The 25,197-nt window shown below is 45.8% G+C and overlaps 1 protein-coding gene across 2 annotated transcripts in view; it reads right to left on the bottom strand.

The window, feature by feature from the left end:
* CLPB (ClpB homolog, mitochondrial AAA ATPase chaperonin) overlaps positions 1-25,197 on the bottom strand; it is a 143,955-nt gene that overhangs the window by 25,944 nt on the left and 92,814 nt on the right. For both annotated transcript variants that reach the window (XM_030829044.1, XM_030829045.1), the window contains one exon: positions 10,912-11,009. In XM_030829044.1, the coding sequence (XP_030684904.1) occupies positions 10,912-11,009 (98 nt within the window). The remainder of the gene's footprint in view (positions 1-10,911; positions 11,010-25,197) is intronic.

The following is a 25,197-nucleotide window of genomic DNA, read 5'->3' as shown; positions in this document are numbered from 1 at the left end:
CCTCCCTGCCCACCCAGCCCCGCTCAGCACTTAGGTCCACTGGGCTGGAGGCTCTGATGGTGAGATGCATACATACTGGCTGGGGCAGTGCCAACTTGCAGTCGGGCAGGCCATGGAAGGAGCCTGAAGGGACGGAAGCTGGCTTGCAAGGGTTTGTTGGGTCAGTTTCCTCACTTCCCTTCAGTGATGACTCCCAGAGTATGCCTGCCTCTGGGCCTTTGCTGACACTATTACCCTACTACAAAGGTCTTCTCTCTTCCCACCAACCTCCAATGTGGTACTGTCTAGGGAGTCTGTTGTAAGGCTTTGTGCCTACCCCAGGCCCTAGGACCTCTGGTACACTTAAATAACTTCCTGTTTCTCTCTCCTTCCTGGACCATGAGGTCACTGGTTACAAGACCATGTTTATTTATCTCTATAGTTCCAGCGCCTAGCAAAGGGCCTGGCTCACAGCAGGCGTCAATTTGTGTTGCTAACTGAATAAAGGTGACTACCGTTTGTGGAATGGCTGCTGTATGCCAGGCACTGTACTCAGAACCTTATACACAGCGTCTGCTTTAATTCTTTCAGCTGTCTCCATCTGAGGTTTGGCTCTTCTTTTGGCTCACAGTGAGGCAAGTTGTGTAGAAAAATGTGCTTTGCTCCAGACAGACCTGAGTTCACCCGTCAACTTCATCTACTTCCTAGCTAGCTGACCTTGGGGAAGTTAAGCTCCCAGAATCTTAGTTTTCCTCATTAAAACACAGGATAGTATTCATAGTTTTAGCTTGTAGGATCCTTGTGGAATGCCACGAGGTGAGGATTAAATGAGATAATACATTAATATATAAGTTCTTAGCAGAGTCTCTGGCACATAGCATAAAGAGGTAGTCTGAGTGACCAAAATGGCTACCTTCTACCTAACCCTTATTAAGCCTTTGATAAATGTGACTCCTCTTCTCCTTCACTGCATTTTGGTAACAGACTGTCTAATCTAGTGCCTTTTTTGTTTTCGGTACTGGAATCCTTTAACTAATTTAATTGTGGGTGGAATTCCGCAGATAATAAGAAGAGTTACTCTGGCTCAAGAGGAAGCCAGGAGCCAAGTCCACTTGGTTGCTAACACTGCCCCAGAGGCGGCTCTCAAGGCTCCATCTCTAGGAACCCTAGGTCTGCAGTGTGCAGTCTCAACACTCACCCGGCTCTAGAGGTGCCTCCACTGCCTGAGACAGCTCATCTTTGCTCTCAGTTTTCCTTAAATGATAGAGAATTCCACCTCTGGGTACCTTCCATCCATTGGTCTGTGGGGCCTCACACGACGTATCTTTTCCCTTTGCCACAGGCAAAGTCTAACATAACTTTTCTTTCCACTTTGTTGATTTGGGTATGACCAGTGTGGCCTCCCTAAGTCTCCTCTGGGAAAACACTTCTACTTCCTATAACTCTTCTTCAGTGTCATGGTTTTAGGTTGTTTGGTATTCCTATTTCTTGGGCAAAGGAAAGGACTCCTTGACTTCTATGGAGGTGACAGGTGGGGTGGGGAAAGTTATACTGTGAACTGGTTAGTTTTCCAGGAGCTTTCTAGATGGTCTTGGGAAAGATTCAAACCATGGCCTAAATCTCAGCACATTCTGATTCTCTCCAGCCTGGAGTCCCAGATATCTATGCCAATTCAGTAAAACCTCAGAAAATGGATCAGACTTCTTGATAAAAATGTAAAGGACACTGAGATTAAGCCAGGCAGACAGAAGATTACTGCTTCATGCTCTTTTCACAATGCTTAGCACAGAGTTTGTGCTAAAAGACATATGAAATGAATGACTTTTAAAAAATTTTTATATATATTTTTTGAGACAGAGTCTCACTCTGTCGCCGAGGCTGAGTGTGGCACTGTGTCAGCTCGCTGCAACCTCCATCTCCTGGGTTCAAGCAATTCTCCTGCCTCAGCCTCCCAAGTAGCTGGGATTATAGGCGCCCACCACCACGCCCAGCTAGTTTTTGTATTTTTAGTAGAGATGTGGTTTCACCATGTTGGCCAGGCTGGTCTTGAACTCCTGACCTCAGGTGATCTACCCGTCTTGGCTTCCCAAAGTGCTGGGATTACAGGCGTGAGCCACCGCACCTGGCAATAATTGACTTGTGCCCGGCCTTGTGAAAGGCTAGCCAGTGGAGTAAACTAGAGAAGGAAAAATACTTGATATATATATATATTCTATTTGGAGGAGAGGAGAAAGAAGGATGGGAGGAGCTTGGTAACGGCTCTATAAATACTATTGTTCCTGTCTTTGAGGAGATGGGGAGGAAGGCTACAAGACGAGTTCAAGGCTCTGCTCTGATGGGGATCCACTAGAGAAGAAGAGAAGGCAGGAATTCAGCCTGCAGAAGCAGAGGGCACTGAGGTGAGAGAGGAACTGTAAAAGAGCCACCCAGGAGAGCAGGAGTCGGGGAGTGAGCATCTTCTTAATAAAAGCCACACACAATTAGCTTCAGAAGCCCTCACCTGGAGCCATCAGCGACCAGCTTCCCATGCTGCATCTTGGCTGGATAATCGCAGTCACTGGTTTCCATCAGTCTTGATTTAATATGGCACCCCTCCTGGCTGTGAGTGCATTTACAGGAAAGGGCTGGGAGGCTGAGGCGAAGCCTAGCTGGGCTCGCTTTGCTTAGAGGTGGGTGGCTGGGCTGAGTGGCTCTGCGGGGGAGGGTTACAGAAGGGATATGGCAGGCATCCCAACTGTTGGGCATCCCTCAGGGCAGAGGTCTGACAGTGAACCTGGCAGTGTATTCACTGAGGGGGCAGCTGGAGTAGGCAGAACAAGACCCTGGGCAAGAATGGGAAGGTAGGTATGGAGGGGGAAGAGAAGAGAGGCCAAGCTGCAGTTTGCCTCTCAAGGGGAGGTCAGGCCCAAAGAATCCACCTGCTACTCATAGATAAACTCAGGTATGCCCCATACGCCTGAATCCCTGACTCAGACGGTAACTCCTATCATAGTCGGGGCTTCTACCATGTCCTGAAACGGTATCACATAGAGGCCTGGGAAGGGAGGTCAACAAACGGAACAAGGGGGTAACAGATGAGATGGTGGGGGTGGGGATGACGATGGAGAATGCCTGGAGGAGGCGAATGATAAAAGAGGAGCCCAGGAGTGCCAACAAAGAAGTCTAGGGGATGCAGAGCAGATGGGAACACAAGACTGGGAGATGAGAGAGGCACCCAAGGAATTTGAAAGTCTCTTAAAACTATTCCACAAAGGACACATCACTGTAGAGGAAGGCCTGACACAAAGCAGGTGTCAGCCCCTTCACACTTGGTAATCACTAGGTCGGCATCCCAGATTCCATTCTCCTCTCTTCCAGTCCATCCTCCTTTTGCTGCTAAAGCCAATATTTTAAACATGTAAATCTGATCATGTCACTCCTCTGCAAATAGCTAGGTGGATCAGAAACAAGACTGATGAGAGAAGGTTGAGGGGCGAAGAGTGGCTAAAGTGAGAAAATGAGTTTGTGCTAGTCTCAGGTGGAACTCCTGACCTCAGGTGATCCACCTGTCTTGGCCTCCCAAAGTGCTGGGATTACAGGCATGAGCCACCATGCCTGGCAATGACTGACTAAATTTTAAAGACATAAGCCATGTGCCCAGCCTTGTGAAAGGCTAGCCAGTGGAGTACATCAGAGAAGGAAAAATACTTGATATGTATATATCCTATTTGGAGGAGAGGAGAAAGAAGGATGGGAGGAGCTTGGTAAGGGCTCTATAAATACAGGCTACTACAGGCATCATATCAGAGGCATGTGATGTTGATTTATCTCATAACTGGTAGTCTTAACTTCGATCACTAGGTTAAGGTGGCAGCTGCCACAGGTTTCTTCACTATTATTTTTCCCTTTGTAATTAAAAAGTATCTTGTGGGGAGAGACTTTGACACTGTGTAAATATCCTGTTACTCCTCAAACTTCAACTCATTAATTTTAGCACTCACTGATTTGGGACTAGGTGTTTTAATCCTCATAGCCCTATGAAGTTGATAGTATCATCATCCCCATTGTACAGAGATTAAGTACATTCAAGCAAGGTTCTACTGGCAGCGAGTGTAGAGACAGACAGTAACCCTTGCAGTCTGATTCCAAAGCCTGCACCGTCCACCTGGAGATAAGGAAAGACTTGCCTTCAGGGAGTTCCGTCTGTTTAGGAAGATGAGACTTAAAACAGAAACTTTCTATCTGTTAGAAGTATTAATGCTTCTAGTAAAGGGCAACTTGATACATTGATTGAAAATAAACCCCACAGGGTGTTCTTGCCACAAATGCATAATCTGAGTTTAATCACAATGAAACAGCAGATAAACCCAAATTGAGGGACATTTTACAAAATAACCAACCTGCACTTGTTAAAATGTCAAGGTCGGCTGGGCGTGGTGGCTCACGCCTGTAATCCCAGCACTTTGGGAGGCCGAGGTGGGCAGATCACGAGGTCAAGAGATCAAGACCGTCCTGGCCAACATGGTGAAACCTCGTCTTTACTAAAAATACAAAAATTAGCTGGGCGTGGTGGTGGGCGCCTGTAGTTCCAGCTACTCTGGAAGCTGAGGCAGGAGAATTGCTTGAACCCAGGAGGCGGAGGTTGCAGTGAACTGAGATCACGCCACTGCACTCCAGCCTGGTAACAGAGCGAGACTCCATCTCAAAAAAAAAAAAAAAAAGTCAAGGTCATAAAAGTCAAGGAAAGACTGAGGAACCATTCCAGATCATTATGTTTTATTTTGCTTTTTGATTTCCACATCATAACTTTTGGACCATTCCAGATTAAAGAAGGTTAAAGAGACATGACAACCGAATGCAACTTGGATTTTGAAACCGTCTTTTCTTGTAAGGAGAATTATTAGGACAACTTGTGAGACAGGAATAACATCTGTAGATTAGTTAATATCAATATTAATGCCCTGATTTTGATGATTATACTGAGGTTCTATAAGAAAATGTCGTCGTTTTTTAGGAAATACATACAAATATTTAGGGGTAAAGGGGCATCATGTGTAAACTTATTCTCAAATCATTCAGAAAAAAATTATATATATATCCTTATATGTATTATTTATGTACATAAATAATAAAGCAAGTATGATGAGATGTTAATAGTTGGGACTCTAGGTGAAGGATTTATAGGAATTAATTGTACTATCTCTAAAATTATGCAAAAATAAAAGTTAAAAATATCAGGATAATGCCTACCCTTGGGGGATGAGTCTGGAAGGGAGTCTGAGGCAGGCTTTTGGGGTGCTTCTAACAGTCTATTTCTCGATAAGGTGTCTCTTGTATGTGAAAATACAGTGAGCTGTACATTCCTGATATGTGTATCTTATACAAGCATTATTTCAATAAAAAGCTTTTAAAAGTTAAAAAAAAAGGCCAGGCATGGTGGCTCGTGCCTATAATCCCAGCATTTTGGGAGGCCGAGGTGGGTGCATCACTTGAGGCCAGGAGTTTGAGACCAGCCTGGCCAACATGGTGAAACCCCGTCTCTACTAAAAATACAAAAATTAGCCAGTTGTGGTGTAGCCCCTGTAATCCCAGCAACTGGGGAGGCTGAGGCAGGAGAATCACTTGAACCTGGAAGGCAGAGGTTGCAGTGAGCTGAGACTGCGCCACTGCACTTGAGCCTGGGCGACACAGCAAGACTCCATCTCAAAAAAAAAGAAAAAAAGAAAAATAAATAAAAGTTAAAAAAAGGGAAAGTTGGTCCCTAAAAAGCACTTAGCACTGTGTCTGGCCCATACCATAGTAAGCCACAGGGCCAAGTACAGAACCAGGCACATGGCAAGCTGGCGCCTGTAATGAGAGGCAAAGCAGAGAATGGGTTAAGCGAGGCCGAGGGGAGGAAGAACATAACCGTCATACCCTCCTGTGTGCTCCCCCTCTCCCCTCCTGCAGGGCCGCACTCAGCTCTGAGAGGAGCACCCAGGCTCTCAGCCTGGAATGTGGGCCCAGGGGAGCATCACATCCCCAGTTACCCCTGAAGCAAATGAAAAAATACAGATAGGAAATGTGCTTGTGATCCTGTCACTGGGATATGCAAATAAAATATATAGGATAGGCCTATCTGCCTAATATTCCTGCCGATGCATTCTTTGGGTGTGATTAAAATGAGCAATAAATTCCTCGTGAGTCTCGGTGCAGTGAGGATTGGGAGTGGAGATGCAGGCTGGCACGAGCACATTCCCCTCAGCTGAATATTCATCATGGGATAGCTCCACATATTTTTGTTTTATCTGCTATCATGTCAACAGAGATATATTTCTACCTCTCCTTCGTCTCTTAGTTAAGACATGAAAATGGTCCTGGCTTTAAGTATTACACTCTCCATCTATTGAAATCCTTCAAAGTGAGATTACAGGCTACCTCCTCTTTGAAGCCTGCCCTGCTCTCTCTGCCAGGAGGTGATCCACACTTTCTTGGAGACTCTATCAACTCTGCAAACCCTCCTAAGACAAATCAGTCTGCAGGTATCAGAGCTAAGAGTGCCTGCCTCTCCCCCAGCCAGATGGCAAACTCAGGGACAGGGGCTGGGCCTCATCACCTCTGGATATTCTCAGGGGGCCTAAGGAGGCTTCGGCACAGAGAATGCTGAGAGAACTGAGGAAGCCAACAGTGAGGGACACATCATTCAGACCACTTAAGGTGACAGAGATTCTAGGGTAAATGATGCATTTTAAAGGGCAGAATTAAATTAAAAATTAGGCTTATGGATAATTTTAAATGGAAAAATCACCAATAATATTAAGTGAATAAAAACCAAATTCCAAATATAGAATAGGATCATAACTCCTTCAGGGCCAAGTAGGAAACAAAAGTGTCTGATAATCAAGGACATAATATAAGAGGGAATGGGGGGCCCTGTGGCTGGACAGTGCACACTCCCAATCCCCAAGGCATTACCTTCACATTTTTGGAAAACTCTGGGTGGCTATATAAAATGTGGCTGCCAGTTTGAGACTCCTGGTATATATGGTGGACTGTTAACCACATTTTTTACAAAAAAGGCCATCTATGTAACTATACATAGATATGATCCAGAGAAGGCTAATACAGTTTCATAAGAGGAAACCTATTGTTCAATTTCTAATAGTCACTTATAACAACTTGGTTTTCTGTAAATCATCTGCTTGCCTTCCTGCAGCTTTAGTTTTCCCATCTGTGAAACAGGGGTAACAAGAACTAATTCACAGATTTGCTACAGGATTAGAAAAATATGTATTTGAGCACCTGGCACACTACCTAGATGCATTTGATAAAAACAGTATCTATTATTGTTATAATTAATTAAAAATATTAATAGTGGTTATGTCTTGGTAGGAGGGCTAGAGTCTTTGAATTAAATTCAGCTCAGTTGTCATCTCTTCCAGGAAGTCTTCCTTGATAAGTCATACCACTGATGACTCAGTGGTGTCATGGTTTACTTGCCTGTCTCCCTATCAGACTGTAGCTCCTTGAGTGTTTTACTCATCAGTCTTCTTCCCATCTAGCCCAGAACCTGGCACATAGATGTCGTTTGTAAATATGTACTATATTATTTATTTCTCTTCATTTTACTTTTCTGTATCTCTAAAACTTCTATAGTGGGACATATGACTTTAATACAAGTTTTCTATGAGCATAATTTGACTACAGAGTGGTAGGTGGAGGTGGAGGAGGCTGAGCAGGGTGGCAGGGGGATGCTGAGCGGAGAGAAGGGGAGCCAGATAAGATCAGAGTGGGTCGGGAGCGGTGGCTCACGCCTGTAATCCCAGCACTTTGGGAGGCCGAGGCGGGCAGATCACGAGGTCAGGAGATCGAGACCATCCTGGCTAACACGGTGAAACCCCGTCTCTACTAAAAATACAAAAAATTAGCCAGGCGAGGTGGCGGGCGCCTGTAGTCCCAGCTACAAGGGAGGCTGAGGCAGGAGAATGGCGTGAACCCCGGGGGGTGGAGCCTGCAGTGAGCCGAGATTGTGCCACTGCACTCCAGCCTGGGTGAAAGAGCGAGACTCCGTCTCAAAAAAAAAAAAAAAAGATCAGAGTGACAGCAACCCATGTCTAGACAAAGAGCCAGGAGATGGGGCCCAGGCTGGAGCTTCAGCAGCCTCCAGGCCTGAGTCATTATGTTACAGATGCAGGGCCTGAACTCAGAGGCAGCTGCTTCTTACTTACTGGCAGAGGGGGAAGAAACCAGGTCTAAAATGGTGTTCTTCCCACAAAAGCCTGCCTCACAATTTTGAAGAGGAAGCTTTTTGCAGTTTGGAGGAAAAACGAAGAACAGAATGAATGGGTGACCAAGTAGATGCTGAACAACTGAGAGAAAGCCAATGCCGTTGGCATCCAGGGAGGCCTGAGGGGTGCTTCACATAGGTCGAATATGGTGGGACAGCAAAGCAATTAGGTGGAGATGCTCAGTGGACACATTCAGAATGGAGAAAGTCCAGACTGGATGAAGGGATCAAGTGCACAGAGGTGACAACACATGAAATGGTCTTCCAGCTGCGAGCTAGGGAATCCCTGGACTGGCTCCAAGTGGTCTTAGCCTCTAATGCAGCCCCTCCATGGTGGGACAGCTGTGTTAGGGGCTCTTCCCTGAAGCTGCTGCCCAATAAGCCTAGCCACTCTGGCTCCGCCATGGAATAAATCTCATTCCCTCTCACTCAGAGCTGTTTCTATGCTCTTCCTCTTCTGGCCAGATGCCCTATTGCCATCAGCTTTCTCTCATGGCACAGTTCCTCTTGCCACCCTACTGCCCGTCTCTGCACAGATTCTAAGAGATCAATGTCTACTTCGAATATGGTGTCTGTAATTGCCCTCCATGCTCCAGAAGGGTCTGACTGGCACAGGGGATTGCAACCGCCATTTGTTCACTCTGGACATTAGCCCTGTATTAATGTGGCCAACATCAAGCCACTTCCCTTGGGCAGCTAAATTTTGTGAATGGTCCCTCAGTGGGCCTAACCCCTCCACCAGCGCTGGCACTAAGGGGCCTGTTCTCTTGCTTCAGTGGCCAGACCAGCACCTGCTCTATGTCACACAAGCTCAAAAGCCACAGGTACTCTTGGCCAAGTCCGGGGTTGGTCTCTCGGGGAAAAGCCACTGGGCTTGAAAGGGGAGCTGATGATGAGCGTGCAGTCCCTAAGGTTATGCGCAACAGTGCTGAGGGATTTCCTTAAGGCACTTAAGGAAGTTGACCCGACCTCCCGACCTGCTCCTAGGACAGAAAAATCTGAACAAAAGGAGAGAAGCATTTGCCCTCTGAAATTTAGTAGTTCTTTCTGGTCACAAGGGCCCCTGGGGATGGGTTGTGAAAAGCTAGTCACCCTTCCTAATTCCTTCCTTTCTCCAGGAGAAACTATTGCAAAACAGTTACTAAAAATACCAGGGAGGCAAACTCTGCATGGTTCATGTTGATTACCAAATATTTCCAGCTCTCCCATTCTAGGCACATGGTAGGATTACTCTTCTTGGCCCCCTTATGATTGGTCTAAAACATGGGATTAGTTCTGGCCAATGAATAATGAGTGGAAGAAAAGGATCCTCCTTCTAGGCTGAGCATTTAACTACAGATGTAAGACCCTTCAGAGCATCCTTTTCCCTCTGGCAAGCAACTAGCAACATTCCAGTGGGGGGCTGCTCTGCCTGCTGGGATCCCTAAGTGCCTAGGATGAACAGAGCCTGCCCCTCACCCACTACCACAAGGAACACGCAACATAAGGCAAAAATAAATCTTATTTTGTTTTGTTTTAAACCACTGAAATTTGGGGTTGTTACAATAGTATAATCTAGCTTATCCTGACTGATCCATAGACAATCATACGTTGCCTAGAACATTAGAAACCATTTAGTACAATGTTTTCATATCACAGAAGACTGAGCTTTAATGAGGGGAAGTGGTAGCCCAAGGTCACATGGGCAGTGAGTGGTGAAGCTAGGATCAGAACCCACATCTCTTCAGTGTCAGTCCAGGGAGCTAAGTGCTTGGACTCAAGACAGAGAATATTTGCCACTAGGTGGGACCTGCCACACTGAATCATCTCAAGGTACTTCAGCCAATTTGTGGATAACAGACTCCATGAGGCTGGAAAGGGCACAAAAGTAAAAAACCAGGTCTTCCAGTCCCTGTCCTGCCACACGACCTGTAGTCAAGCCTATTATGTTCAGTTTTGATGCTAACTCACTCACAAGGGCAGGCCACGTGGGCAGTGCTCTAGTCCATCTCTCTCCTTCAACTCGAACAACTCAATTTTCCTCTGATTTATTGGCTTATGTTTTTGTAAGATTTCCCATCACTGGACTTGATTTCTAAGGTCCTTGCCAGCTCTCAGATTTGTGATTCTAGTTCTTGGATTCTGTCCAGTAGTTCCTGAGTTACAGCTCTGTGGCTGGGAGAGGTGGAAGACTTAGCCCTGTTTTCAGGGAGTTCAAAAGTTTGGTTGGGAAAACAGAATTAGAATGGAGGATTTTTTGGCTCAGATTCTATACTAGGCTTTCTGGAGTGTGTGTGGAGGGGAGGGGTGAACGAATAGTTCTAGAAAGAGTGATGATGAGAAAAGATTGTTTGATGAGGCTGTAGAACACATGAGGCCTAGGAAAAATATGACTAAAATCTTTGCTTGGGCTAAGGATTTTGTCTGGCTAGCACCCCCTCCTCTGAAAAGGGCCTGGGAGATCCATCACTTCATAAACCAAATTTAAAGGTAATGCTCAGAAGCCAGAAGTGGCCAAGGCCGCTCCCTGGTCATGATAGGGGCAGCTTCCTATTCTTGATGAGACTGGGGGCTGGATTTGTATTTAAACAGATAATAATCACCTAAGGAGAACTGGCCTTTGGTGTAAAGCCTGACATAATTTAATGAGTGAAGGATTAAATGATGCCTGGAGTACCCACAGGCCTCCTCCCTTCCCTGAGACTTACCTTGGCTTCAGAAGTCCTCAGAAGCTTCATCACTTCCCCTTCTCGGGCATAATCCAAGGGTGTGTGTCCCATTTCATTCCTCTGCAGGGGGTTGGCTCCTAGCAAGAGAAGAAGGATAGTCAGAGGCTCTATCTATGAACGATCAGTGGGACCTCAGCCTTCCCTTGGAGGTGGCTTAAGGCTCTGATTTCTATGTTGGGAATGTCCATGGACACCTACAAATGGTGGAAAAACATGGTACTGGGGCTCCTACATGTGCGTGCACACATGTTCAATAACATACTATACACACATAGATGTGTTATACATACACAAATACACACAGCTGAACATGCTAAGAAAGTATGCCAAACAAATACACAGGTTAATATACCCTGGCACAAATACATGTAAACACACAATTTCATACATGTATTCATTAAAATGTCCATATTTTCCAACATATCCGTATACAGATAAACATTCATTCATGAAGCCATATAAAGGGTTCCTTTCTAAGGCAGAGAATACACCAAATAACAATTAAATGATTCCCCTTCTTTCTGTTTTCTGCTACTCTTCTTTTATGCTCTCTTACCTCTGGGCATTTCCTATCTGTCTGAGTCAGCTGAGTCCCCTGGAAGGGCATGGGCACCACCAGCAACCTGTCTGTGCCACTCTGGCTGTTGGTGGGTGAGTGTATGTGGCTGGGTATTTCCTCCAATCATTAGTTCCTGTGACTTAAGGACAAAAACTTTGAGTATAACAAGAAGAAGGGGTTAGCTTGGGGCCATGTATCTACCTTCTCTCTAAGTACTGGCAGCTGACAAGCCTGTATCAAGTGTCTACTTTGTGCCAGCCTTGGCAGTTATGGAGGAAAGGTCACTCTGACTCTCTGTGCTGTCACAGCCTTCCCAAAGCCCAAGTGTAAGCACCTCACTCTCTTCTTCAAAAACCATCCATTCCATTCAAGTCGGCAGACCCTGAATGAATGGGGCCTGAGGATGCACAAGAATCAGATCTGGCCCTGCCCTTTAGGGAAGGGCAGGAAGACAGAAACATAATTAGAAAACTGCTTTGTACACAGCAGATGCTCAATAAACGTGTGTTACACAGAACATTAAGGTAATAATTATCTAGTATTTTTTGAGTTTCTCTCTTGCTCAGGAAGTACTGTCTGAGGTAAAGAAGGTTAAGACTGAGTCCCTGCCATAGGATAGAAAGGGCCGGCTGGGAAACCAATTAGCACAGGGCATGCATGGCTCAGGGTGGGTGTCCAACCATTGTTGATGTACAGTAAAAACCAGTGTTTCTCAATCCAGTATGTGAAAACATTTATATCATAATACAGAAGTATTCCTATTGCAAGTCTCTACTTTAAAAAAAAAAAGTTTTTTTAATTAAAAAAATTTTTTTGGCCAGGAGTGGTGGCTCACACCTGTAATCTCAGCACCTTGGGAGGCCGAGGCAGGCGGATCATGAGGTCAGGAGATTGAGACCATCCTGGCTAACTAACACAGTGAAACCCCTGTTAAAATAATACAAATACAAAAAAATACAAAACATCAGCCAGGCGTGGTGGTGGGTGCAGTCCCAGCTACTCGGGAGGCCGAGGCAGGAGAATGGTGTGAACCCGGGAGGCGGAGCTTGCAGTGAGCAGAGATCACACCACTGCACTCCAGCCTGGGCGACAGAGCGAGACTCTGCCTCAAAAAAAAAAAAATATTAAGAGACAGGGTCTCACTACGTTGCCCAGGCTGGTCTTGAATTCTTGGGCTCAAGCAATCCTCCTGCCTTGACCTCCCAAAGTGCTGGGATTACAGGTGTGGGCCACCGTGCCCAGCCACAAGTCTCTACTTCTTCTTTTCTTTCTTTTTTTTTTTTTTGGGGACAGGGTCTCACTCTGTTGCCCAGGCTGGAGTGCAGTGGCGTGATCTCTGTTCACTGCAACCTCCACCTCCTGGGATCAAGCGATTCTCCACCTCGGCCTCCTGAGTAGCTAGGATCACAGGCTTGTGCCACCATGCCTGCCTGGCTAATTTTTGTATTTTTAGTAGAGACGGTCATCATGTTGGCCAGGCTGGTCTCAAACTCCTGACCTCAGGTGATCCTCCAACCTTGGTCTCCCAAAGTGCTGGGATTATAGGCGTGAGCCACCATGCCCAGCCACAGTCTCTACTTCTTAAAAGACCCTATCAACTTATGAACAACAGTAATCATTTATTAAGCATTTACATGTGGCTGTCTGCCTGAGAGGCGGAGGAAGTGGCTAAAGCTCTATAGAGATGTGGGAAGTGGAGGGGGAAGGGGCAGGACATAAGAAATACAATCCAGGTGAAGGAAACTTTTATTATCAATAAGAAAAAACTAATTTTTTTTACACAGTACTATCTTCTAACAGGAATTTAGTGCAGAATATTGATAAATATGTTGTTTTTTATTAAGATACAATTCACATACCATAAAATTAAACCTTTCAAAGTATATAATTCAAGGCCAGGCACAGTGGTTCATGCCTGTAGTCCCAGCAATTTGGGAGGCCAAGGTGGGCGGATTACTTGAGGCCAGGAGTTCGAGATCAGCCTGGCCAACATGGTGAAACCCCATCTCTACTAAAAAAAAAAAAAAAAAAAAATTAGCCAGGCATGGGGGCACATGCCGGTTACCCCAGCTACTCGGAAGGCTGAAGCACGAGAATTGCGTGAACCCAGGAGGCAGAGGTTGCAGTGAGCTGGGATCATGCCACTGCACTCCAGCCTGGGCAACAGAGCAAGGCCTTGTCTAAAAAATGGAAAGGAGAGAAAAAAGGAAAAGAAAGGAAAGGAGGTATACAGTTCAGTGGTTTAAAATATACCATTCCAGAACATTTTCACCCTCCTCCAAAAGAAATTCCCTATCTATCATCAGACACTCCTCCTACCCCCAGCCCCAGAAACCATTAGTTTACTTTCTATCTATGGATTTGCCTATTCTGGATACTTCCTATGAATGGAGTGTATAATATGTGGCCTTTTGTGTCTGACTTCTTCAAGCTTACCAGAATGTTTTCAAGGTTCATCCATGTGGTAGCATGGCTGAGTAATACTCCATTCTGTGGATATACTACATTTTGTTTATCAGGTGATGATCGACATTTAAGCTATTTCCCCTTTTTGGCTATTATATAAACAGTGCCATGAACATTCACACACAAGTCTTTGTGTAGATGTATGTTTTCATGTCTTCTGGGCAGATAATTGGAGTCATGATGTAATAATAGTAACACTGGTATTTATTGAGCACTTACTCTGTGCCAGGCACTGTGCTCGGTACTTTCTGAGGGATAGGAATCAAAATCCTCAAGCTACAGGCTCAGAAAAGTGAAATAACTAGCCCAAGGCCACAAGGCTAGCTTTATTTGCTTGAACTAGGAGTAAAAACCACCCCCAGGTTTTCCTAACTCCAATTCTCTACTCTCATGAGGGCAGCCACAATATACCCCTGATGAAAAAGCCTTCAGTTGGCCTTTGCTTTCAGGACAAAGTGCAAACTCCCTAGGAAGGAGTGTGTCTGTGGTCTTCCTAACTACTGGGCAAGTCCTCAGAAGCTCAGCTGGAGCCTCATCCTTTCTTTCCACTCTGTTGGCACTTACTGGGCACCTTATATCTGCAAGCCTCTGTGTGCAGGATGATGAAGGATTGGCAGAGCCAATGAACAGTTTCCCTCTTTATATTTCACAACTGTTCTGTAGCAACTGATACCTTGGCCACTCTCTCCTTTGAGTTCTATAAAACCACTTTTCAGGTTTTCATCCCACTCTTGTGACCATTTCTTCTGTCTCTTTTGCAGACTCCTCTTCCTGTCTTTAAGATTATTAAGTGCTACCTAGAGTTCAAGTCCAGCACAATTCCACCTCTCCAGGAGCTCATGGAGACAAGAGATCACAGGCTGAACATCATCAGTGTGCTGAAGGAGGGACAGGTGGCACTGTGGAGCTCAGGAAGGAACAAAGTGCTCAGGGACTTGTTCGCCTAGCCTAGTCTTCCTGGCTCAGCCCCACTGAGGTGCTTTCTCTGGCACTCAGCACTGAGGGGCTCTGCAAGGGCTGAGGGGCCAGTGGCAGACAGCATCCTCCCCTCCCCCCAGAGCTAAACCACAGCAGAGGCAGAAAGGGAGCGGCAAAGAAGCAGTGGAAAGGTCTCTCCTTTCTTAGCCTCAAGGGGAGCTCTGTCACTAGATATGAGCTGCAGTGGAAGGGAGGGTTAGGGAGAGACCTCTGGAAGGGGAAGAATGGTAAACAGAAGAGCAGAAACATGGATAGGAAGAAAGAAATGGGAGAGAGAAGAGGAGGGGGAAGAGGAGAGAAGGTGACAGAGGAAGACAGTGGAAGAACGAACAGAGAGTGAGATTAGCCTCTTCAAACAAGTGCTGTCAGTGATCTATATTTGCTTACAGAATGAAAAATGTGTGCCATAAACATTGGCCACTGAGTAATTTCTAGTAGGAGTCGTGTCACTTCTCATAAAGGATGGGATGGGGACAGGTAGGACATCTCTGCACCTGGGCCAGCCAGCACAGGGGCTCCTTTTAAAGCAGTACGGCGCCTGTCTCCAGCCCAGGAGGCTCTCAGGTCAGGCTCCACCTGACCACTCATGGGGAAGGCTCCCCCCAAGGTCCTGGAGCCTCAGGGCAGCACGTCTGCTCCCACTTTAGGAAGGCTGAGGCAGGGGTACCATGGATAGTGTCCATCTAATATTAGTACCCCAGCCCTGCACCCTCGCTCTGACTTGACTAATTGCTGTAATAATTGATAGAACCTGACTTCTACCACTGATCGATTTCACCTCCACGACCAACGGCCACAAACCATTACAGTCCAATAAATAACCACGTTGGGCCTCACCCGCCTGCCCTCTCCAGGGGCATCAGGATGGCCCGTGCCCTGGCCTGACCTCCCCTTGCCTCCCACCCAGGGCCCCTTCGGGCCGAGCAGCTGGTTTAGAGGGCCAGGCCTCTGGGAGCAAGTGAAAGGGCTGGATGGAGGTGGGGAGTGCTAATCGCAGGCCATCCGTCACCTCCCACTGGCTGTCTGGGGCTGGGGCAAACACCTGGAGCACCCCAGGCAGTGTGGTACAGGACCCCTCCCCTCCTCTCCCTCTCCAGATTAGTGTGTCCCAGCTTATAATATTTGATAAATAGCAGACTGGCTTCCTGGCAGCACTGCTGCGGCTGCGCCTGCCTGCTACAGCTGTGGAAGGTCACTCATTGGGGAAATATGTTTCTGTCAGTGGTATTGAAAAAAGTTTAGTGGAGTGACAGGCCTCAATTTTTCAAATTTTATTAACTCCATCCTCTTAACCATTTGTCTTGAATTCCTTCAGATTCTGGGGGATCTGTCAATAGGGCCTGGGCCAGGAAAGTAGTGTGGGGGGGTGGGTGGTCGTGGGGCTGATGCTGATTGGTGCCACGATGGTTGGTTTGGACCTCATCACCCAGGGCAAGGTAAAGCATGACAATGGTGTTGGTGGGAATGAAGGCCTGGCTCACTGGTGCTAAGGGAGCCCACTCTTCTTCTCTGGTTCAGTACCTGCCTTTGATTTGACACAATTATTGACTCTCCAAGTGGAAAAATGGTGAGTTCTTCTAATTCCCTAAGAAGATACTCCCTTCTACTACATCTCAAACAGGTGGTCATTCTGGCTCCTCTAAATGTCCCCAGTACCCAGCCCCAAGCGCATGGCTCTCCCAGGGGTGTCCTCCATTTAACTGAGGGTAGATTTTTCATATATGATCCCCAGATTCTCTCACCAACCCCACTTCCATCTTGATTCTGAAAACACCTGTTCATCCTTTAAGACTCAGTCCTGGCTTCTCCTCCAGGAAGGCTTCCTTGTTTCCCTTCCACCCCAGGCTGGGTACCATCCTCTCTGCTCCCGTAGGTCTTTCGGCTTCCATCTTACTGCATTGGTCACCCTGTATTAAAGTCTGTCTCATCTAAGACTGAGAGTTCTTAGAAGCCAGACACTGCGTTTGATACACTGCTATATATCCCTGCATGGGATGGGAGCTCAATAATATTTGCCAGATGATTGAACCGTATTCTCTCCAGGTGCCATCTTCTGAGGCCACACAGAACACGGCTGTTCTTTCTGCCCCAGGAGAACCTTTCTGATAGCAAGTACAAAACCATGTACCTTTTTCCTATAGACCAAAGTCCCCAGTTTCTTTGCTGGTCCCAGAAGCCTCTCTGCCTGATTGGCAGAAGAGGTCAGGTCAGGCCCCGGTACCCTCTATGCTCTGTAGGTGGGACGTGGGGAAGAAGTGGTTGGAGAGAGAGGCCCACCTGCCTTTCCTAGGGAGAGTGCTGAATCCCACCTAGGGAGGTGGGATTCAGATCTTCTCTGTGCTGGTGGGAAAAGCTCATAAGCAGAGGGGGTGGGAGGAGGCTTGTCACTCCCTCCTCCCTTGACACTACTCTGTCCTGGCCCTTGCCTACCTCAAATAAGATAATATGTATAAGAGGGCTTAACAACAACAACAACAAAACAACAGTAAATGCCCTATACAAATGTGTTGGCCTATTATTATTAAGATTGACATTCATGCCCCTCCCCACCCCCGGTTCTGTCAGCACACTGATATTCTAGTGATACGATTCCACTGCAGGTCCCATGACTCAGCCCTCCCCTCTGAAAGAGCACTGGGCTGGGGAGCCAGTGAAGGCTGCCTCTCTCAGCTGTGTGATCCAGGGCACTTGCTCTACTTCCCTGGTGGTAAAGACTGCTGCCCCACCTACCTCTAAGGGCTTTGTGAGGACTAATTAGATTAACAAGTTCAAAAATGATTGGAAAGAAGGATTAGACAGGTGTACAATGTTCTTTGTAATAACTTTTACATTCACTCTTGCTTTCCGTATTTACTGCTAGTGGCTTTACCACCTTCATCCTCATTGTCACTATTTCAGCAGTCTGTTGACTATCTCAAATTAGAAGTTTTTGTTGAAACTTCTAATTATGGGAAATCCTTCCCATGATCAGAGACATGTCAATGTGGACTGATCTATTCTTTTCGGCTATGAGCTCCCCATCAAGGAAACATTCAGAGAGTGAGTGGCAGGATGACTACATATGAGAAGCCATGCACGTTCCCTGTCTCCATGCTCAGCTCCACTCTGTCCCCACCTGTGGTCTCTCCGATTACCCAGATCCTGCCCATTCTTCAAGGCCCAGTTCTCTCCTCCTCCATTGATCAGTGCTCTCCCTTCTGGGCTCCTAGTGTCCTCCCTACTCACTCAGTTTCCTGGCCCTCAACCTCAGGGTCCTGGCCTGCCACGTTCATATCTTGCTTTAGTCTTCGTATCCAGTATGTAAGGGGCTACTCAAGTCAGAGCCAATTCTCCTCTACTTTCCCAGAGGCTGAAGGTGAGAGAGAAGAGACTTGTTGAGAATGCTGCAGGAAGCACAGAAGAACTGGCAACAGAGCTCTGGTCTCCTGATATCTTGAGCTTTTTCCATAAACCACACCACTGAGCCCTGCTCAACATACGTATGTACACAGACATTCACACTTGCAGATATGCCCCCCCCTTCACCCCTGTAATGAAAAATACTTACTGGGCACTTGTTATGTGCCATATCCTGTGCTGACAACGGCCATGGATTTAACAATTTGGTGAAGACAGCAGGAGACGTATTATTTTTTCTAGTTTACAGATGATTTAACTGAGTCTAGCAGAAGAGCAAGGGGAAAGGTGACAGGCTAACATTTGTTGGGTATAATGCCTTTATATACAGTGTCTGAATTATTCATCAAACAAAGATTCTGAGAAAGTAGAGGCTCAGAAAACTGAAATAATTTACCCATGGTCATACAGCAGATAAATAGTAAAGCTAGGATTTAACATGGGGATTTATTATACTATTTTTGTTTGTACATGTTTGATATTTTACATAATAAAAAGTATTTTTTTAGGAAAGGAAGCCAGGTCTGGTTTTCCACTACAAAATGCTGCCTTCCAAAGGCCTGGTGACTCAAAAAGAGAGAAAAATCATCTTTTTTCCTCCCTTCCAGTGTGCTCAGATGCTCCAAAGACAAGATAGGGGCATTTCTAAAGGTAGATTTGGGATAGACAGCTTTGTAGAAAGGGGACAAAATGAGGCTTCCTTTCCTCCCATTCAGGTCTTCCCTGTCTGGGGGCCAGGGGAATGGTGACACACATTAACTGACCTCCCAGAAGGTCATCCACAAGTCCCAACCCCCCAGTGGACATGCTCTGATGCGATCCCTTGCCTTCAGGGAGGCAGATTTCTAACGTTCAGGGAACAGAGAGAGTTTTAATGGAACGGATCCAGACATTCCCCATTCCACTGTATGGAATCAGACTTGTTCTTGCCCTTGGGCAGAACTCAGACTAGTGAAAGACAGACAGGGATAGAAATAATGTCATTATACTACAGCGGAGTGAGGAGATGAGGATGATGATTCTTCCCCCTACCTCCCTGGTACAAGGGAGCTAGGCATTGTGTAGCTGAGGAGGTGGGAAACCACAGCACCAGCTGGAGAACAGCAGAAGATACTACACTGAGTATTAAAGAAAAAAGGACCGGAGAAGTGGAGAAGCCTGGGGAAGGGAAATTAGAGCTCAAGGTCACAGAGACTACGAGTAGGAGAGTGGGAGCTAGAACCCACACCTATTAGTCCAGGGCTCTTTCCACCTACACTGTCTCAGCCTCTGCCCACCCCGTAGCTTTCACTTCCTCAGCACCAACTGGAAGGACTGGTCTACACTGGGCTACCACTGTTCTCTTCTGTGGTGCCAAACTCATCTTTGCCCATCACTCAGACTTTATGTTTTGCAGACTAGGGTTCATATTCTCTGCCCTGAAGCTTTTCCAGGCCACTCAAGCCTACAGATCACTTCTTCCTCTGAACCACTAGTTATTACCTGATCACAGACTTTCACACATAGGTCTTGTCTCCACAATCAGATGTATGACAAGAATGCTTTGTGAATGGCTAGAAAAGGAATGATGACGATTATTAGGCATCAGGATGGGTTCGCAGAAGCCAAGTCATGCCAGACTAACCTCTCCTTTATCAGGATGACCTATTTGCTCAATCAAGTACAATTAGGCCAAATGTGGACTTCATGAGACATCTGATGGGATGTCTCAGGATAATCTTGTGGTCACAATGGAGAAATGTGGGCTGGATGCCAGTACCACATGGAATGCTAGTAAATGACTGATGGACTAACCAGACCCAAGGAGGTGGGTCACTGATGGATCAGAGGTCTGAAAGGAGTTTCCAGTGGCAGCAAACATTTGGTCCTTGTTCAGTATGTTTATCTATGACATGGATATCACAGGGACATCTTCCTCATCAAATCTGCAGATGTAATTAAGGTGGGAAGGGTACCAAATACACCCGATGGAAGATTGACATTAAGAGCTAAAGCAAATATGATGCAAGTTAGTGGAAATAAATAGGAAGAAGTCATAGGTTTGGAAGAGAAAGTGAGGATTGTTCTGGGAAATGTGATTGAGACAGGAAAGGGTTTACAGGCCACGTGAGAAAAATAGTTTAAAGAAGTAGAGGGTTTAGGCTGGAGAAAAGAGCTCAGGAGAACCTGTCTGACATTTTCAGATATTTCAAGGGCCATCATGTTAAATTGGGATTAGATTAATTCTACATGAATCCAAGGGTAATATTCAAACCCTTAGAAGCAGATTTTGGCTAAATTTCTAACCATCGGAACATCCAAAAATAGAATATGAGCAGCCTCAAGAGCAACTGAGCTCTCCAGCACTGAAAGTGTTCAAGCATTAAATGGACAACCGCTTAGGAGGTTTCCTACTTATATACTGGTTTACGGATTTTTTTTTCAAGATTAATTGTTATCCGTTCATTCAAAGATACTGTTTGAGTCTTCTATGTGTTTGGCACCATGGTAGGTGCTAGGGATACAAAAGTGAGTAAGAAGATACTGTTCTTGCTTTTCAGGAGTTCCTGATCCAGCTGAGGGGAGATGGACAAGTTTATTTCAGTAGTATCTTGTGCTTTGATTACAGGCCTCAGCACACAGAAGGCTGGCTTTAGTTTAGATTAAGTCGGAGTTCCTGTGGAAATTCAAAAATGCGTTTGGTTACTAAAGGCCAGTAACAGTTTAATCAAGGCCAAATCACTTGCTTAAACTTACTACTGGCTGTGGGAATATAAGTGTACAGTGAAACAGAATTTGTGGATTTTTGTGCATGACGTTTTGCTCTTATACCTTGAGTTTTGGTCTTTGGCTGGGACTTGTTTATGAACCTACAGATTGTCTTACAAGTGGCTGTGGTGTCAGGGTGAAATGATTTAGCCAGCAGGGCTACCCAAGTCTCCATTTCTTACCCACCCTATGGGGACTGCTTCAACACAGACATAAACATGCTCCTGCCGTTACCTTATTGCACTCGTCACACGGGGAGGCTAGAAGGCTTGATTCAGGGATATGATTGGATTTTAAATCCCAGTCTCACAGGATTTTAATTACTGGTTTGGGGCAGCAGAGATAGGCGCTGGCTGCCTTTGGATGGAGGAGGTCGATACACCAGTCCACAACATATTGAGCCACAATGCCTGCAGACTCTATTGCTCTATTTAATCATCTTTTGCAAAATTTACAGTGGAACAGGAGGGATCAATACGGAATTTATCACATTCTCTTGTAAATATGAGCCAGGAAAGAGTTCCAGGCAGTTTGTTACTGAGTGGGAGGGAACATGTCTGTGTACAGCTGGGCATTAGGAGATGAGACAAAATCCATACTTCTTGGCATAAGCTACAGACATTCAGCCAGTCCCTCTTACACCTGAAGGCAAGTTCAATGGGTGGAATGCTGATTCATTCATTCATTCATTCAACCAACCAACCAACATTCTAGATTACCTATTTTATTCCAGACCCTACAGAGGACAGGGTAGACCCTAGAGAGCTCTGGGGATATACACTGGAATTATGCTTATGAGATCCTAATCATAGCTATAATAACACAATGGCTCTGCCACTTAGTGGTGAACCTTGGTTGTTACCGAACTACTTGGTGCCCTTGTTTATGCATATGGAAAATGTAGATAATAAGAGTCCCTAACTTGCAGAGTTATTATTATTATTTTTTGAGCTGGAGTCTTGCTCTGTCGCCCAGGCTGGAGTGCAGTGGCATGAACTCGGCTCACTGAAAGCTCCACCTCCTGGGTTCATGCCATTCTCCTGCCTCAGCCTCCCAAGTAGCTGGGACTACAGGCGCCTGCCACCACGCCCGGCTAATTTTTTGTATTTTTAGTAGAAACGGGGTTTCACTGTGTTAGCCAGGATGGTCTCGATCTCCTGACCTCATGATCCACCCGCCTCGGCCTCCCAAAGTGCTGGGATTACAGGCGTGAGCCACCGCACCTGGCAAGTTATTTTAAGTATTAAAAGAGAAAAGCCTTAGTCCAGAGCTTTTATCAAAAAATGGTAACTGTTGTTATTTTTCCTTCGATTACTATTACTAACCATTCTTTCCCACAGTGGATGGGGTGTTGAACAGGGAGCCGGCTACCCTACCTCCTTAATAGACAGAAGGGAGACTGGATGGCCTTCCCAGGTTAGAGTTCTGGTCACGGCCACCAGCAACAGAATCAGAGGAGCAAGAGGATGAGGGTGTGTAAGGAGGAGATTCATATTAAGCTCTGTTTTTTGAAGCTTCAATTGCAATCTTTAAAACAATAAAATAGTCTCCTAAAATTGCTGTGGGGGAACAGAGTGAGAAGTGATTCACTTCATGTGGGCAAACCGTGGAAAGTTACACATTAAAGATATAAATGAGTTGGATCTTGAAGGCTAAGTAGGAGTTTGATAGGTGGAGAAGTGGGGAAAGGACATTCCAGGCAAAGTGAATGAGGACAGGTTTGGAGGCAGGAAAAGCTATGCTAGGTAGTGAACAGTTCAGTGGGCCACAGGCAGAGACAGTTCCTGTCTCCCAGGCCTGCTTGGCTGCAGGTATCCTCCTGGTAGGCCCACAGGATGATCCCAATCCTGAAGCAAACCATCATCCTCATCCTCTCCTGGAAACTGGTGGCAGAAGATTTATGATGGACTTCAGAGTGACTGCATGCTGGGTGAAACATCTGGTCTTAATTTATAGGCAGTGGGAACTACTGAAGGTTTTAAAGCAGGAAAGTGACATGGTTTTGTGAGGTGGAGGCTGGTTTGATGGGATCCTAGAGGTAGGAAGACCAACAAGGCTGTTATAATAGTCCAGGTGAGAGTGATGAAGCCTGAATTAGAGAAGTGCGGACAGAGGAGAGAATGGGCTTAAGATGAAATTCTAAGAAAGACAGGGCTTGGTGGAAAGTGAGGGAGAAGTCATCAGACATAACACTTTCTAGTTTGAGTGACCAGTAGACAACCATACTATTCATCAACGAGAACACGGAAGAAAGTGTGAGGAGGGATGTCTACAGAATATTAAGCATCAACAAAGCTATGGAAGACATGAAAATGCCTGGTTTGTTCTACGGAAAATATGTAGATCAGTGTGGTTAGAAAGAGGTGGTATAAAAACCATGGAAATGAATATTCAAACATACTTCACATACGGAGTTAGACAAGGAAAACAGCAAAAGCAAAAACTCCTGCCAAGGATTTCTGGTCAATGCAAACCTAACGTAGAGGTTTTCTAGACGGTGGATAATGCTCTGAATAGCATGTGACACAGGCATAGGAAGTGAGGATCCTTAGCTCATTTTCATTTTGGGACTTGTCCAAAATGAAAATGTTCACGACTTCCCTGGAAGTCGTGGGCTTTCAAGAGGCCAGCCCTACTCCTCCTTATCCCCACAGTATAGCACAGACTCTCCTCAGAGGTGGCAGCACGTTCTATGGCCAGAGAGCAGCTAGGAGCAACTGTCAGTGGGGAGGGAAAGGCTCTGGATAAAGCAGAGTTCAAAGTGCACTATCAGAGCCAGGGTCCTTAGGCCTCTGCAGTCTTCCCTCCTGCAAATGACAGCTGAGACCAAGGCATCCGAGCCTGGGGTCTGGGCTGAATTTAGCAGTCATAATTACACTGCTGACGTCTGGGGCACAGCCACAGTCTCCGTAGAAGGCGGCAGCTTTTGTTCATGCACTAAAAACACATCATCTTCAAACATGCTAATCCTACGTCTGCTTCCATCTAACAACATTGAAAGGAGGCTGAGGAAAGGGCACACAATGCCCACACATCTGGCTAATTCAGTTATGAGGCCAATCAATCTTGATGGGTTGTCTATGAAACCCCAACCACCCCAAAGGACTGAGCTGACCAGATGTTTAAGCTTCTGTTGACCAATCCTAGCCTAATGTGCAGGGCAGAGAAGAGGGGTTATCAAGAGATGACTTTTGCTTCCACTTACACATCTATTCCCAAAGCTAAGTAGAGCCCTCTGCTTGGATGAAAAGTATCAGCACATTAAAGTAGTGGTTGAACCAGGCTCACTGGAATGAGGTACACTCAAATATACAGACTTTCACTCTGAACTCAAGGATAGGAAGCCTTATTCACGGTTGCCTTTGTGAACACTCACAGCAATAGAAACCAACGAAATATTTTTTGCTAATTGCATTTCCCTACATGGAGAGAATCAGAAATGTGGGGATTGGGGAGGTAGTATCTTCAACTATAATATCAAATGTTATAGGCTATGGTTCTGGGAACAGGAACTGTTTTATCTGCTGATACCTGCTTTCATTCAAGGCTGAAGGAATTACTCATTTCCCTCACAAAACATTTGCTTTTTTGAAAAACCAGAAGCTTCTGCCAACAAGGACTTTTCCAGTTTATGCACCTTCTTTTATGCCCAACCACAGTCACCAGGCAACCATCACCAAAAAAAAAGTGGAAAGGTGGTGGGAGATTAGGAGGAAGGAGAGAGGACAGGGATAGACCACAAACAACAGGAGGACCACTTTGACCCAGAGCTCCTTGCTGTTGCTAGTGATTCCATTTTTTTCAAGATGCTTTTCCCTCATTAATTCTGACGGTTTTACCAAGTTTGTCCCAGAATTGATGCATGACAAAACAGATGAATGGTCTTGGGTAAAAGAAACTTCCAACTTATTAGAAAGTAGTGAGAGAGAGGCAAAGATTAAAAATGAGGTATGTATTGTGATACCCTGTGCCCAGAACAGTGATTGGTACTCAGTAGGAGTTTAAAAAATACCTGCTGACTGAATAATTATGGCCCCATTATGACACAGCTGAGCTGTGCTCCTTCCATTTCTGTTTGTCAAGAGAGGCCTCCTATGGTCATGGGCAATACTGCTCGA

This window comes from Nomascus leucogenys, chromosome 15 (assembly GCF_006542625.1).
Source record: "Nomascus leucogenys isolate Asia chromosome 15, Asia_NLE_v1, whole genome shotgun sequence".
Classification (NCBI taxonomy): domain Eukaryota; kingdom Metazoa; phylum Chordata; class Mammalia; order Primates; family Hylobatidae; genus Nomascus; species Nomascus leucogenys.
The sequence above is the reverse complement of the archived record's forward strand: the minus strand, read 5'-3'. Positions and strand labels throughout refer to the sequence as shown.